A 16,300-nucleotide genomic window follows, 5' to 3' on the forward strand; every position below is an offset into this window, starting at 1 on the left:
CTTCGGCATCAAGGTTCTGATTCTTTTCCTTCTGAAAATGATTGTCTGATTTGCCACTCACAAAATTCCATTTAAAAAAAAAAATAAATGTATGCAGGTGGGGTGGGTGGGAACGCATGCACCAAATGGTGGCAAAATTAAAATGAACATCAAAACACCAGCTGGAAAGTCCACCTACACAACTTTAGACAAAAAACATAACTTAAATGTGCCAAAGAGTTTTAGGAACCGTAACTTAATTTTTTATTTGTATCTAAAATAATAAAAGTGACATTATAAAGTCAAGCAAGGTCATATATTGTTTAGCACAGATATGCTTTTCAGAGCTGTGATCAATTACATGGCAATTAATAAAGATGAACAATCTGGGTGAAAGTGTAGCACTAGCACAATAAACAGTGGCAGCTGCAGGAGTGTCTCTTCCTTACAAAGTGGGAAGGATTATATCACATTTGGTTTGCTACTCTTTAAACCAGGTGCCACAAGACAAGACACTTATTTTTCTTGCAGGAGACTAACATGGCTATCCTTTTGGAATTTGTATTATTCTAAGTTTGGTTCAGGCTGAATGTTTGACAAAACAAGCTCTGTTCAGTGGGGTTGAGACGTGCAAGGAAAATGTGGAAAAACCATGAAAATACCTTAGTCCTCTCATTTCATCAATTTCAAACATGCATGTCATGCTTGATACTTAACAACATCACACTGGAGGAAACAGTCCAGGGCAACTTGGACCACCAAAGTCACTGGCTCGAGTTGGAGTAGCTAACTTAGCCCAAAAACTCATCATAACTTAACCAAAGCAAGAAGTTACAAATGGACACCAAGATTCCCCCATGTCCCCCTGCTTGATAGACTACCTGGAGCAGGCACCCCCAAACTCGGCCCTCCAGATGTTTTGGGACTACAACTCCCAGCATACCTAGCTAACAGGACCAGTGGTCAGGGATGATGGGAAATTTAGTCCCAAAACATCTGGAGGGCCAAGTTTGAGGATGCCTGACTTGGAGAGTAGAATAAAACTTTAAGCATCCATCTCGCCAATGCCAAAGGTCCAGGTTGTTTCCTCAGAGGTGAAGAAGAAGAAGAAGAAGAAGAAGAAGAAGAAGAAGAAGAAGAAGGTGTTCCAGTAGAACAAGGGCGGGGAACACGTGGTTCTTCAGGTACTGTAGGACTTCACTTCCCATCCAGCCTTGCCATCATGGCCAGGGATAATGGGTGTTGTATTCAGCAAAATCCGGAGAGTTCCAGGTTCCCCATCCTTGCTGTAGAAGGAACAAGAAGGGACTGACATAGCTGTTTGGGAACCATCATGTGTATAAGTCATGATGGACCGATGGCCAGGCCAAGCCTTTTCATAGAAGGCTGGGGGGAAACAAGTCTTCACATTGATCAAAGTTGGCTCTAGGTAGAATCTACCTCTTGCCAGCCAGAAGTTAAAAAGAATAATCATTAGGTCCAAAATGGAAGTGGCAACTATCAGATCATGCCAAAGAAATGTTGCCAAGTTTGGACAATGTTCTTAGAGGCATACAGCTTCTCTTTGTTGTCTTGTCCTTCTAACCTATTGATTCATTAATTTAAACAAATTGAAGGCATGTAATAGCATACAGGTTGTAACTCGTTAAATACACTGTTCTGCAATACGTTACTTGTGATTTTTCCTCTGGCATTTCCTTTCAGTGTTATGCAACATTAGCACACATTTACTAAACACACTTTGGAACGCATCTTAAAGACCTTTCCTGGCATTATTAGCATTATGAAAGCCATTGTTGTATCAGGATACGTTCCAGTCTGCTTCAAATCCACAATTTCTCTCTCTCTCTCTCTCCTCTTTGAAGAACGCTTTTGCCTTGCATCACAGATACAAACATTATTTATTTTCTAGGAAGATCCTTAGACAGACATCCTATTTGCTCCAAGCCAACTGGCACCACAATGAACTTGTTGGATTAACCATTTGACTATGAACTTAGCTTGGCTGCAGGCTTTTATGGCGGGTGAACTTCCTCACAGCCTAATTAGGTTTGCAGTTTCTGGCACTGAGGCTTGTTGGCGAAGCTTTTATTTCCTGGCTTTCAGCTTGACTTTTGCCCTTGTGGCTGTCTAAATGGATGGCTCTACACCCTTATTGCTTCTGATACTCTCTTCTGAGGACCTAACTTCAGAAGAAGGGCCTAACCCTACATTCGTATATACTTCTGCCTAGATTCTCCAGTAAAATTTATTTCTGTCATAAAATTTGTACATTGCTTGTTTGTAAAAAAACAACAACCTACAACACCCTTCACAGAGGTTTATAGAAGAATAAAACAAGAAAATTATCAGTATAAGCAGCTATCTAAAACCTTACAAAAAGAAAAAGATCAGAGATAACCTAAAAACCAATTAAAACATACACCAGCATTCTACAAATCTGTGTCGGCTTGTCTAAACAAAAATGTTTTTAGCAGGCACCAGTACAAGTACACTGAAGAGGCCTGTCAAATGTTAATCGGCAGGGAATTCCAAAGTGTAGGTACTGCCATACTAAAAGACTGGTTTCTTACAAATGCAGAACAGATATTATGTGGTACCTGCAGCAGTGATAGTTCTGCAGACTGAAGTGTTCAAGTGGGCATATATGGGGTAAGTTTATCTCAGGGAAGCTGGTCCCAAGTTGTTAAGCACTTTATGTATTTAACGTATTTCCTTCCTTTTGCATCTTCCATTTACTCATTGATGGCACAGTGGGGGGCTAGGAAGATATCAGCAAGATTTCCAATAATGTTTCCAATAAACCCTTCAAAGACCCACAATTAGCTGTCTATATCATTCGGCATTCCATTTCCTATTAACACAGATATCCGAGCAAGAAATAAAATTACAGACTTAAGTAAAATCTTTTTTAAAAAAACTTTCGAGGGAAAATAAAAGTACCATAATGTCCTGTAAAGATAATCACTCAAAGTTATACAGTGGTACATCGGGTTAAGTACTTAATTCATTCCAGAGGTCTGTTCTTAACCTGAAACTGTTCTTAACCTGAAGCACCACTTTAGCTAATGGGGCCTCCTGCTACTGCCGCGCCGCCGGAGCACAATTTCTGTTCTCATCCTGAAGCAAAGTTCTTAACCTGAGGTACTATTTCTGGGTTAGCTGAATCTGTAACCTGAAGCGTATTGTAACCTGAAGCGTATGTAACCCTAGGTACCACTGTATAGTAGACCCACTGAAATCCATCAGCATGACTCTTGAGTAGAACTTCGCTAAATACCAAACCAGAATTTTATAAGCCATCCCAGAATTTTATAAGCCACCCCAAATTTGACTGAAGGCAGGCTATCAATCCCAACAATTAATGATTTAATTGTTAATTGAATTAATGCACCAAATTGTTTCATTTCATTTCATTTTATTAATTCAATGACTCAATTAAACTGCCAGGTCAGGTGTGGCACAGGAATAGAATGGGAAGGGATTCCACAGCCTCAGTTTAATTTTGTTCAAACATTCAATGTTCAACTAAATGCACAGACCTGGTTCGATTCTTACACCCTGACACATGTCCTCCAAGTGCCCCAATTTTCCAGGGACATCCCCAGAATTACAAAAGTCACCCTGGCTTCTGATTTGATATTGGAATGTCCCTATTTACCCTGCCAGTGCTGCTACTGCCAAGCTCAAGGAGGAGGATGAGCCAGTGCTTGTCCTGAATTATGGTGGCAGCCGCTGTGAAGGATCAGCCCGTTGCCTCTCCATGGCTGCCACTGCTGGCCTCCTCCCTTGGGCAGCTTGTAGTGGCTGCTAGATGAGGAGGAGAGGCTACCACTGACAAGGCCCAGCACCGTATGACGTGTGGCTCTGAGGGGCAGGCAAAGGGCAGGGCTGCCCTGGGCAGAAAGAAAGCGGGAGCAGAGTGAAAGGAGTCTTGTATTATTATTATTATTATTAACATTAACTGCTTTGTGTATCTATGTCTTGTCTTGCCCCTTTCTAAAATTTATTTATTGGTGTGTGCTTTTCTTTTTGTAAATCTACCAAAGAATAAAACAAAGTAAAATTGAGATTAAGGGGTTATCTCAGGATGCTGGAGGCCATGTGTGCTTTGTTCTGTTGGTGAAGTGGTAGTGGAAAGGCTCTGTGGGGGTGAGGGACAAAAATGGGTGGAGGAGTGAAAAATGTCCCATTTTCATCTGAGAAATGTTGGCAGGTATGCTAACACATCCAGTGTACACATAATTTTCAGACTACGATGGCTCTTGTTATCTTTGAAAAGTTACTTATATGGGAAGGGAGGTATGGGTAGCTCAGTGGCAGAACTTTGCAAACAGAAGATCCCAGCATCTCAAGGTAGAGATGAAGATGTTCCCCATGTGGAACCCTGGAGATCCACTGTGATTCAGTAAAGAACAGTCTTTCTCAGCCTTGGGTCCACAAATGTTCTTGAACTACGGTTCCCATCATCCCTGACCACTGGCCATGCTGGCTAGGTAAGATGGGATATGTAGTCCAACAACATCTGGGGATACAAGGTTGAGAAAGGCGGATATAGACAGTACTGAGATTGATGGCCCAATTGGTCTGCCTTAGTAAGATCTATTAATTTTTTGCATTTATATCCTGCCATTTTTCTCTAGGGAGCTCAAGGGGGCACACACAGCTCTCCTCACTCTAATTTAATCCCCGCTACAAGCCTGAGAGGAAAGTTACACTGAGAGGCAGTGGCAAGGCCACCCAATGAGCTTCATGGTCAAGTGGGCATTTGAACCCTGGTCTCCCAGGCTCCGCCCCCTATGTTCCTATGCGATTGACCAACATCCTACGCATCCACTATTGGATTTAGCATTTAGTTTTTGAAAGAAACTGCTTAGGGGACTGAACAGCAGGGCAGTACAAATGCCAAGTGCATGTTGAGTAAAGTGTTCTACTAACATCCTTTCCCCTCCAGCACAAGGCAATGCACATCTAATGCATTCCAATGCTTTGGTGTCCCTTCCTTCTAGTGAGCTCATCTACGAGCAAGCAAAAAAAGAAAAGGAAAGGAAAGGAAAAGAAAAAGTAGTGCATGGTTCCTTAGCAAGACCACCACTCACAAGAAACAACAGGGTTTGCAGAGCAACAGATGTATTGCCAAATGTTCCAGAAGCAATTTGCAAGACGCCCTGGAACTGCTCCAAAGATCACAGTTTGCAAACCAGGCTTTGAGGCCATTTCAAAAGCAAGCACTTGAGATGTCCTCATTTAAGATGGGAAAGGTTTTAAAATTGGTTTCAGTACAGATAAGCCATGTGTATGCAGCTGTATGAACAGCACGGCCCCTTTTGCTAAAGTTATGGATTTTCATCTGGTTTCCCCCAACACCCGCAAGGTTTCGGAGTTTTTGCAGGGATGGGAACAGTTGCGTTTTATGTATAGTACTACAGAAAAAGGAGTGCAGCGTGCTATGCTGGCTGCAAAGCACCAGAATGTGTTGTGAGCTGAACTCTAAGCACCAATGGAATGGGAGCCAGGACTCAAACCAGGGATAAGAGCTAGCAGATCAAAAACTAGAGCTAGGAAAGATTATTGTTGCCTGAACAGGTAGCCCTGAGAGCCCTTCCTATTGAGAAGACCCAGTTGCCAGCCTAGGAGGGCAGAATCATTACAGACAAGGGAGATGCTGTGTGACCTGCAGCTTTGGTAAGTTTACTGCACAGGTGGTTGGATGGGGGTGGGGGTGGGCACAGAGCCATTTCTAGCCTGGCAGCTCCCATTTTTAGCCTGCCAGATGCAACTATGGCACACTTGGCTCCCATTTGAGGAATGTCTACATGGGAGTAGGCAGCCCTGTATCTGACTGTGGAGAACAGTGCAGCTGTCTCCAGAGGCAGCCCAAGGGCTCTCACTGTTTCATTACAGGCACTGACAGCCAGGAAGATCAACAAATGGCCTGTTTCAAGAGTCATCCTGACCAAACACCCAGATGTTTGAGAGCAAGATATGACCAGCAGCGCCTGGTCCTTGAGATGTCTTGGCAAACATGCTCTCCAGGCTTGCAGAACTCTCACCACAACCTACACGTACACGGATCCTGTCTTGATTGCACAACTGCAATGGGGTAGGGTAGCAGCTGCAATGTACAATTTTTATTTCACCACTATAGGCACGCACACATATCCAGCTAATGGCTGGGACTCCTTGTACTGAGTGGGAGAGGGAGGAAATGTACACTAATTGCTTAATGCCCCATTTGGCAGCAGTGAGCGTTTTTGGAAATTAGAAAAAAAAAGGTCTTGGTGGTTGTTAATAAAAACAACATTGGCATAGCAAGTTTGTTTGACTTACTATTACCTCATTTTCACCTGAAATTTTGCCAAATGCATGTTGAATAACAGCTAACAGATGGTCGGGACTTCTTTACTTTGAAGATAATTGTAACCCCCAAGTAAAACAACAGTATTACTCTCTTCCCCCCCCCACCCCACTTTTATGTTTACCCATTGGGAGAAAAATATATCATGATTCTTTTACTGGCTAGACTTAAATCTCTCTGACAAACACTAACATTTGCTATGGATTAGAAGATGTGCATTATCAGAAAAGGTTATCTTATTGGGTTCTTTTTTTTTTTTTTACAATGCAATTTCCTAAAAGATTTTTTTTTTAATGCAGCAACATTGACTGTGTTCAGACAATCATATATTGACTCAGTAACCTGAGACCTGAATAAGCCTTTTGCCCACAGACGCAGACCCTTTGCATGAGCAACAAAGAAACAAATTGAGATGTCTTCAGTTAACAATAGTTTCCTGGTTCATCCAAGAAACTGTGGTTACCAGCTTTGGAACAAGCCAGGATATTAAACCATTATTTGAATTTGGTTTAATATCCCGGCTTTTTTCTAAAGCTAGTAACCAAAGCTTTGTGGCTTGATTAAAAATGAGAAACTGAGTAACTAGAGGCTTCCTGACCTAACTGCATCTCCCATGAAGGGAAGAGCAATGGGGTTCCATGCATAGAAGATGGGACCTACTTTTGAGAGTCCCAATACCTATTCTTGAAAAGCAACCGAAGGGAGGTAGAGGACAAATGAATTAGGGGGAAATGAAGTTCAAAACCAGAAAAGCAGTTAAGGGAACAGGCAGGAAAACAGTTTTGGGGGGATTCTGGGGTGAAGGAAAGGGGGGCAATGAAGCAAACAGATTAGGCTTGGAGAAGCAGCTGCACAGCTGCACAACAGTCAGTTTGTAAGCTGACAGGTGGCTTTATTTGGTGACTCAGATAGCTGGACCCAGGCACCTTACTCCACTGAGATGGGTCTTAGAGGATTGGCCCCATGTTTGCTGCACTGCAGTGCCCTCATGCAATATTGCGGGTATTACACCTCAGCAGAGCAGCTGGTGCAGGTGAGCAGAGGAATAAATGGGCCTAGCTGGCTGCATAAGAGGTTCTAAGCCAGGGGTGGGGAACCTCCAGCCCGCACCTGGCACAGGTTTCAGTTTGGCCAAGAGGACATTTTCCCCACACCTGATGTCCCCACACCTGATGTCATGTGTAAGAGTGCAGCTGCAAAGGAACAGCTGGCAGTCTGGGAATTCTCCAGCACAACCAAGAGGATGCATTGCCAATGCTGATTGGTACTTAAAGTGTACCTTCAAAGGGGTTCACTTTCAGCAGTCCCCTTGTGAGTTTATCGCTGTCACATGACATTACAATGATGGCAGATGACTGGCAGATGGGTGGTAAAAATGACCTGGAAGGGGTGGGGGAGGTTGGGGTCTGGCCTATTTATCAGATCAAGTTCTGAACCCCTGTTCTAGGCTTTGGGAGAAGCTCCTGGTATGCATTTGGGTCTCCTTCAAATGCCTGCTAAATGCCAGCCAGTTACAGAGAGCATGCTGCTCCTCTGTTAAAACAACCTCACTGGCTACTGGTCTGTTTGGGGGCACAATTCCAAGTTATGGTTATGACCTATAAAGACCTCTATGGCTTGGCCCCAGGCCTGAAAAATCACATCTCCCTCTTAGGTGCTAAGGGTTAACATCTTCTTTCAGTCCTATCAACATCAGTGACACAGTTCAGTAGTAACTGCTGGGGCTGCTCCCATATCATGGAATTCGATCCCAAAACCAGGTAAACTGGCTCCCTCTTTGTTATCCTTCTGCCAGCAGGCTAACTCCTTTCTATTTCAACATGTCTTTGGAAGCTAAGGTGCAGATGATATTGATTACTGGGCAAACTGAATTTTAATTGCTGGTTCTAAATGTGTTATGATGTATTTTAATAATTGTTTTTAACTAGTCCCCCCATTACTTTGTATTATATATCAATGTTTTCAAACATATGATCCAAGCTGGGGAAAAGGTGGGATATAAAATAATAATAATAATAACAATAATAATAATAATAATAATAATAATAATAATAATAATAATAATAATAATAATAATAATAATACAGTTGTAAATAACTAAATTAAAACATATCCTTAGATTTGAAATATGAAATATATGCATATTATGGCGCAAAGAACAACACAACATGCCATGGAACATGCAGTTTTAGGAATAGCATTAAAATTCGGAAAAGCTAATAACTGGATACAACAAAGATCAAAAGGTACAGATGTAATAGAAAACTATGTGAAGTTAAAATGGTTATATGCAGGATATGTGGCAAGAAATGACTCAGGCTGATAGAATAAAGCAATGTTCGCATGGAGACCCTACAATTTCAAAAGACAGAGGGCATGACCACCCATGTGATGGGTGGATGATCTACAACTAATGTGGATATGGAAAAGAAACAGAGCATGCGAGAGAGAACTTGAACAAGGCATCTATCCAAAGATGGACATGAAATGCTGAAGAAGAAGAAAAACAAATGTACCAACAAAGGGGTGTGAAGCAAGTGTGCATGCTGACAGTAGGACTAGGGCCAGGCTGTGGGGGCCCACCCCCTAATGGATTTTTTCAATATTGGGGTACGGTCACCTGACACCCCCCTCCCTTATGGCTGATTTAAAAAGATCATTCAGAAGCCACACAGGCTCTCTCCTCCTGGCAGAAGATAAGAGGACATAACCCACCTCATTACAAATTGTTCAGTTCCTGAGAAAATGTTGCATTGCCAAAGACAGAGAAAAAATTAAAGCGAAGTTCACATGACCTGTACTTTTTGGGGCTGGGATAGGATGTAAGAGGACCATATAGAACATTTCCAGTGATGTTTAGAGAAGTTATCTTCCCAGATAAGAGAGCAGGCCTCAGGAGATTGGGTATGGGAGAAGGAAGGGCAGGGGGAGGTGAGGGGCTGCTCCAAGCTGTGCAAGCATTGAAAAATACATGACAGAACACAGAGCACCATGCAGGATGCATCGCCAGCTGTGTGGGTGAGCCTGTGCAAAGCCCCTTCCGTTCCTTAATGGCCCAAAAAGAGCAGAGTCAGGGGGAAACCTTCCCACTTCCTCCTCCGCAAGGCTTGTCTGGTAATACGCTCACCAACTGCTTGAAGAAGAAGTGGGGGCGAAAACAGCAACAGCAACAGCTCAGGGGCTAAGCTCGCCTAAGGCTACAGGTCAAAGAGTGAATGGCAACCAGGTGGAAAATCCGCAACATTCCTTTTGCAGCTTCTGCTGATTGTTTCTTTCAGAGCACAGCTTTAATTAAGCTATCTGGTTCTCATCTACAAGCACCTTTCACACACAGGGAGAGTTTCTGGAATTTCCCACTGCACCAAATTCAAACCCTATCACCGGCTACAGCAGGGGCAGGAAACCTGTGGAACTCCAGATGCTGTTGGACCCGCCCACTCCCATAAGTCCCAACCATTGCATACACCAACATCTGGAGGCTCCCAGGTGCCCACCCTTGGCCCAGTAAGAAGAACCAAGTGGTCCTATGGGCTTTATTCCCAATTTCTTTACCATGCTGGTTAATTATTTGGACAATTCCACCCACACAAATGCAGAGCATTAGCAATGGTGAAAGAGTGGGATTTCAACCTACACTTCTGGGTGGAGGTTCTAATCTGCATTAATGGCAGTATTATCATTATCATTATTATTTATTTAATTTTTATACTGCCCTTCATCCAATGCTAGTTCTACTTACAGTAGACACAATGAAGTTAATGGACATGGCAAACTTAGGTCCATTGACTTCAGTGGGTCTGCTCTTAGTTGGATGCTCTGCACTTGCAAGGAATCGATCCTTCAGTGTGGCAGCACCTACACTTTGGAACTCCCTGCCCACTGATGTTAGGCAGGCACCTTTACTATATTGTTTCTGAAGCCTGCAAAAAACTTTTCCATTATGCAACCCTCATGTTAATATGTCACTTTATTACATACACTCATATATGGCTTTAATGTTCGGTCTTATTGGTGTTATTAATGAATATTTTATACTGTTTTTTCTAAACCACGTAGAGGTTTTTGTCAATTAAAAATATTTTTTGTCAAATTAAAATAAAACAATGATACAGTGCAGTTAATCTAAACTGGAAGAAAAGTTTCTGAACTTTTCCTTGGGGCCACACTGGAGAAGGCAGGCAGGAGGGCATTGAAGTATGAGGTTCACTGCATCTCTGTTGTTATGCTAAACTATGGTTTCAGTGATACCTGAACTGAGCTAATTGCATGCTTCCATGCTGCTATAAAAGTCCCCTCCAATTCTTGTTTATGGGAGCTGGAATTTCTAGGGAAGGGTGTTCCTCCCCACCATGTCACCCCCAAAATTTTAAAGCAATGACTAGACCTAATAGTTTAGAACCCACAAGAAATAAAAGTAAAAGTTCATCCAAGTTCCCAGGTCAGTTGTGAAAACAAATCAAAATCTTTGTGACATCTTCACAAAGGATAAAACCAAGAGTTTGAACTGCAAGGTCAACAGCGATGCGTCCAGTTCAAACAATCCAGCTGAACCCAAGCAATGGAAAGAGACAGGATGATGACACCCAGTACATCCGTCAATGATTACATCATTCGTCAGAAGTATTGTTCAAGGAGATGGACGTGATTTGGACCAAAGGAGAAAGGGTCTATTACAGCCTGCCCCAACCAGCTATTTTGGATTGCAACACCCATCAGCACCAGCCAGCACAGCTGCACGATGCTGGAGCTGATGGGATCATGGCCATGCTGGCTGCAGCTGATGGGAGTTGCAGTCCAAAACATCTGGAAGGCACCAGATTCTGGAAGACTAGAAAGTAGCATGTTGCAAACACCAGGTGTGCATGTTAAACTAGAACATGTGAGATCCACACACTGGGTACAAGAAGGAACCACTACTCTTGTCGACAAAGAAGGGTTTAGCTGTATGCAAGGAATCTTTTGCCATGACGCAGCATTTAAAATACCCAATCTTCCAACTTTCAGTCCAAAGTGGATCAAAAAAGAGAAAGGAAAAAAAGAGTCCTATTAGCCACTAAACTCCATATATAAACTAGGCCTGAACTAGATTTCCAGGAACATGTAGAAAGAGGCCTACGCTATTTTAAACAGCCATGGCTTCCCCAAAAGAATCCTGGGAACTATGGTTTGTTGAAGTTTAATGAGAGTTATTAAAGGTAAAGGGACCCCTGACGATTAGGTCCAGTCATGACCGACTCTAGGGTTGCGGCGCTCATCTCGCTTTATTGGCCGAGGGAGCTGGCATACAGCTTCCGGGTCATGTGGCCAGCATGACTAAGCCGCTTCTGGAGAACCAGAGCAGCACACGGAGATGCTGTTTACCTTCCCGCTGGAGCGGTACCTATTGATCTACTTGCACTTTGACCTGCTTTCAAACTGCTAGGTTGGCAGGAGCTGGGACCGAGCAACGGGAGCTCACCCCATTGCAGGGATTCGAACCACCGACCTTCTGATCGGCAAGTCCTAGGCTCTGTGCCACCCACCCCTCACACAACTAGAGTTCACAGAGTTCCCAGGTAAGAGGGTTCCCAGGTAAGAGGGCGCTCATCTCGCTTTATTGGCCGAGGGAGCCGACGTACAGTTTCCGGGTCATGTGGCCAGCATGACTAAGCCACTTCTGGAGAACCAGAGCGGCGCACTGAAACGCCGTTTACCTTCCCGCCAGAGTGGTACCTATTGATCTACTTGCAGTTTGACCTGCTTTCAAACTGCTAGGTTGGCAGGAGCTGGGACCGAGGAACGGGAGCTCACCCCGTTGCAGGGATTTGAACCGCTGACCTTCTGATCGGCAAGTCCTAGGCTCTGTGCCACCCGCCCCTCACACAACTAGAGTTCGCAGAGTTCCCAGGTAAGAGGGCTTGACTGTTAAGCCACTCTGTCTGGGTGTTGAGGTTCTCCTAACAACTCTCAGCACCCCTTAACAAGCTACAATTTCCAAGATTATTTTGGGGGAAGTTATGGCTGTCTGAACGTGGTTTGCAACTGTTTTAAATGTATCAAGTGGATGGGGCCAGAGGGAGAAATAAGAAGAGCAATGGCCCTTCATAGGTGACATCGAAGCTCACAGAGCCAGGGACTTTGTAATAATAATACGTTTCTTTTGATGTCCATACACAGGAATCTACTGTATTTTGTTTTCCAGTTAACTGGCTGGCTCTGCTGCAGCTTTGGTGCAGAGATTGTAAGGTTTAAGTCTTCTATGTGAGATTTCAAAGTTTTGGCTGGGCCTGGTGTTCTCCTGCAGCTGTTCTTCCTCACTCTCCTCGCCTTATGAATCCACTGGACAGGGTCTTAAGCATATTAGCTCTGTTTTCTTTGAGAGAAAAGACAGCTGTGATAAGAAACTTGGGCACTGTTTCCCTTCACCAAAAAGAAGAAGAAAGAGTCAACTTACCCGACCACCTTTCTCTGGAAAGCACTGGCAGCCTGTACTGCAGTCTCGACCCCCACAAGGTCCATTATAAAATTTCTTCCCGCCCTGTATGGAAAAGGATAAAAAATGATAATTAGCTAACATTTTCCCTTCCAATTTTTTCTTCAGTTATACAGCACCTAAGAAATGGTTTGTTTCATTACCATTCTGACATGTTTGCAATGTGCCTGGAAATTCACTGGATCGCAAATATATCAACTTGCACCTTTTAAAAAAACACTAGTTCAAACTGTGAGAAACAGAAAGATATGAAGGGTCCTGACTTTAAAGAGTCGAAAAGATTTTTTTATACCGCATACAAATTCCTCCCCCCAAATAATAAGTAAATCACAGAACACTTATTGCAGCAATGTACACCTACAGCCCTAAAATCCTGCTGACATAAATAAAACCACTCACAGCAGGACACAGTGCCCTAAAACACTAAAGCCCAAAGATGTAGAATTTCAATACAAGCAACCCCCCATCGGTGGAGTGCGTGTAAGCCTGCCCTTTCCCCACCCTTTTCTGGTGCCGAACATGGCGCATGCATGCATGGTTGGGCATGCATCATACACACACAAATTGAGAGTCGTCTGCATACACTTTACAGTAAGTCATTGTGGTGATAATCATGATTTCATGCTAAGCCACACTATGCTTTCTACCAGGGATAACCATTGTGGGGACCACCAGGTGTTGAATTATGACTCCCATCAATGTACAAAACTAGTTCAAATATATGTTGGAAGTGTAAGGAAAAGGAGGGGACATTTATCATATGTAGTGGGATTGTAATGTAATAAAAAAAAGGGAAATGATATACAACAAATTGAAGAAAATGTTCCATTTAACATTTGTTAAAAAGCGTTTTTGTTACAGATTGTAGGGAAAGATCTGCCCAAAAAGCTGAAAAACATCTACATGTATGTGACAACGGCCGTGAGAGTTTTAATAGCACAAGGATGGAAGACTGAAGAAACCCCAACTAAAGAATCATGGCAAGAAAAATTGATGGATTATGCAGAACGGGCAAAACTGACATATAAGCAACGGAACAAGGATAACTGTGACTTTAAAGATGAATGGGAACCCTGTACAAAGTATCTGAAGACGCAACAAAGCGAACTGGACTGCTTGGCTGGCTTTGAATAAACATTCGCAAACTTTTTATTGATAAATAATCAGCTAAATAGTTTGAGGATCTATACAACTTTGTAACATGCAGAAAACAGCATTGACAGAGAAACCAAAGACTGGAACTGAGGGAAGCCGGGGGGTGGGGGTGGGTGGGTTTTGTGTGGGAGGGTGGGGGGAGGGAGGAAAAAAGAGGGGGCTGGATCTGGCCCAATCGCCTTCTAAATCCGGCCCGTGGATGGTCCGGGGATCAGTGTGTTTTTACATGAGTAGAATGTGTCCTTTTATTTAAAATGCCTCTCTGGGTTATTTGTGGGGCATAGGAATTCATTTTCAAAATATAGTCTGGCCCCCCACAAGGTCTGAGGGACAGTGGACTGGCCCCCTGCTGAAAAAGTTTGCTGACCCCTGGTGTGGAGGATTGCCCTGTAAATTGAAACTAGTATACTGTACTGAAATCTTAACATTTGATGTTAAAGGTTGGGAACACTTGAATTGGTTTTATTATGAGTGCTACGCATGGATATTTGGCAGTGCACTTGTACACCAGTTCGTTAAAAAAAAAAGGGAGGGGGAGAATCCCCTGTGATCATATTTTTTGAATGCATTTTTGTGCAACATTTATTCTGGATTTTACATACATCAACTGTTGGTTTGGGAAACATTTCTTCTTTTTGGAAGCTCCAAGCTTTGTTAGCAGGCCTAGAGCCAGCTCCGTCATTGGGCAGAGTGAGACAGATTCAGGTGGTAGATGCTAAGGGGCAGATGCTAAGGGGCATAAAGTTGACAGAGCTGTGTGTGATATGTAATCTGCATTGTACCCCCATGCAAAGCTGGTATCATGGGAGAAAGCTTCAAGTGACAATACAGTTGGCTTTTGGTACACAGAACGGAGGAGTTACAATCTTGTCCTTGGCCTCATGCAGGAAAATGGCTTGAGCAGGGAAAGAAATCAAAACAGTTTTCTTTGGAAATGTGTTTATTTGCCCAAGCTGTTCCCCGAATGACAAAATCTGATTTTAGCCACAGAGTGTTTTGTAGGCTATTTTCTATTTGATAGCATGATGTCACTTATACCCTTTTACCTACTTGATCTGGTTTTGTTTCTTGTGATTTTCTCTTGTTTCTGTCTTTGTATGTGCTGTTAGTTTGTCAAACTTTATTGTGTGCCACCTTGCAAATTGTATTTAAAATATTAGAAAGCAGGTTATAAATCTTTATTCATTTCAAAGACCAGAAGCTTCCAGTGTCTGCTGAAAGGGCATGGAGAGGGTCTATGGGCTCAGATTGCACAGATTCACTAACCTAATTTGCTGCTGCCATTCCAGAGCAGCTTATTTTGCATATACATATTTCATAAATATCTGAATCCACTCACAAATGTCTTCGTTGGTCAATTGATTCCAAACCAGTGTGGAGCAGGCCCAAATCAAGTGTTTCCACTGAAAACATATTAATGATCAGGAAAAGTGTGGAAGGGAAGTCATATGGTATATGTATACATGCTGCATTTAGTAGGAAGTTGTAAGTGGAACAGGGGGATGGGAGGGGGTTAAATATGCTCTCTGTTCCTGTTTTAGAAAATGCAAATAAAAATTAAAAAGGGGGGACAGATTAATGATCCCTGTAAAATGTTATATTCACACCCCACTTCTAAGTTTCCTTTCCTTTCCCTGCACCAAGAGGTCATTCCGCTCACTTGTGAATGAAAGAAACCTGAGAAGGGGAGGAAGCACGCTGGAGCCAGTTGGCGGAAGACCAGGTGTTACATGTCACACAAGTTATTTTATTTACGGGAAGGAGCCGACATCAGACACTCCCAAATTACTTAAATAGCAAACGGCCCTGCACTTAATACTAATGTGGTCGACTTTCAAAGTCTGCTCTTGGCTTTCTAGAATGGATCCCGATTTTGGGGAGGAAACCAAATGTATGCATGGTAAATCCAGAAGAACGTTCCAGGCATCACTGCACTCCTTTAAATCTTTTTATAAAATGCATTCTACTCTGAGGCATCTGCGCTTTGTGTGTGCAAGTGGTTAAGCGTATTTCGGTAGGCAACAGTTCCAACCGTTCAACCACATTGCATTTCATCATTCAAAATAGATGACAGCTATTCTTAGGGCTTCTAGTGTGGCCTGTCCTTTGACCGTGATTAAGGCTGTCATCTGATACATAGCTGCCTGAGCACAAGCCCCATTGAACTGAATGAGATTTACTTCTGAGTGGACATGTGTTAAGATTGCACTGTAAGGGGATGGGCTGCAGAATTTGAACTCCCTGCCAATAACAAATCCTCCATGCTTTCCTTCTACTGGCTTTAACTATGGTGTGACCCTGGTTAAAAACCCAGAGTGACACCTAATTAATACTAA

The 16,300-nt window shown here is 43.0% G+C and overlaps 1 protein-coding gene across 5 annotated transcripts in view; it reads right to left on the reverse strand.

The window, feature by feature from the left end:
* The window catches only part of COL4A6 (collagen type IV alpha 6 chain), a 172,621-nt gene that overhangs the window by 95,795 nt on the left and 60,526 nt on the right, over positions 1 to 16,300 (reverse strand). For all 5 annotated transcript variants that reach the window (XM_083484949.1, XM_083484946.1, XM_083484948.1 and 2 more), the window contains exon 4: positions 12,771 to 12,854. In XM_083484949.1, coding sequence (XP_083341075.1) covers positions 12,771 to 12,854 — 84 coding nt within the window. The remainder of the gene's footprint in view (positions 1 to 12,770; positions 12,855 to 16,300) is intronic.

Source organism: Podarcis liolepis, assembly GCF_965112155.1.
Source record: "Podarcis liolepis genome assembly, chromosome: Z".
Classification (NCBI taxonomy): domain Eukaryota; kingdom Metazoa; phylum Chordata; class Lepidosauria; order Squamata; family Lacertidae; genus Podarcis; species Podarcis liolepis.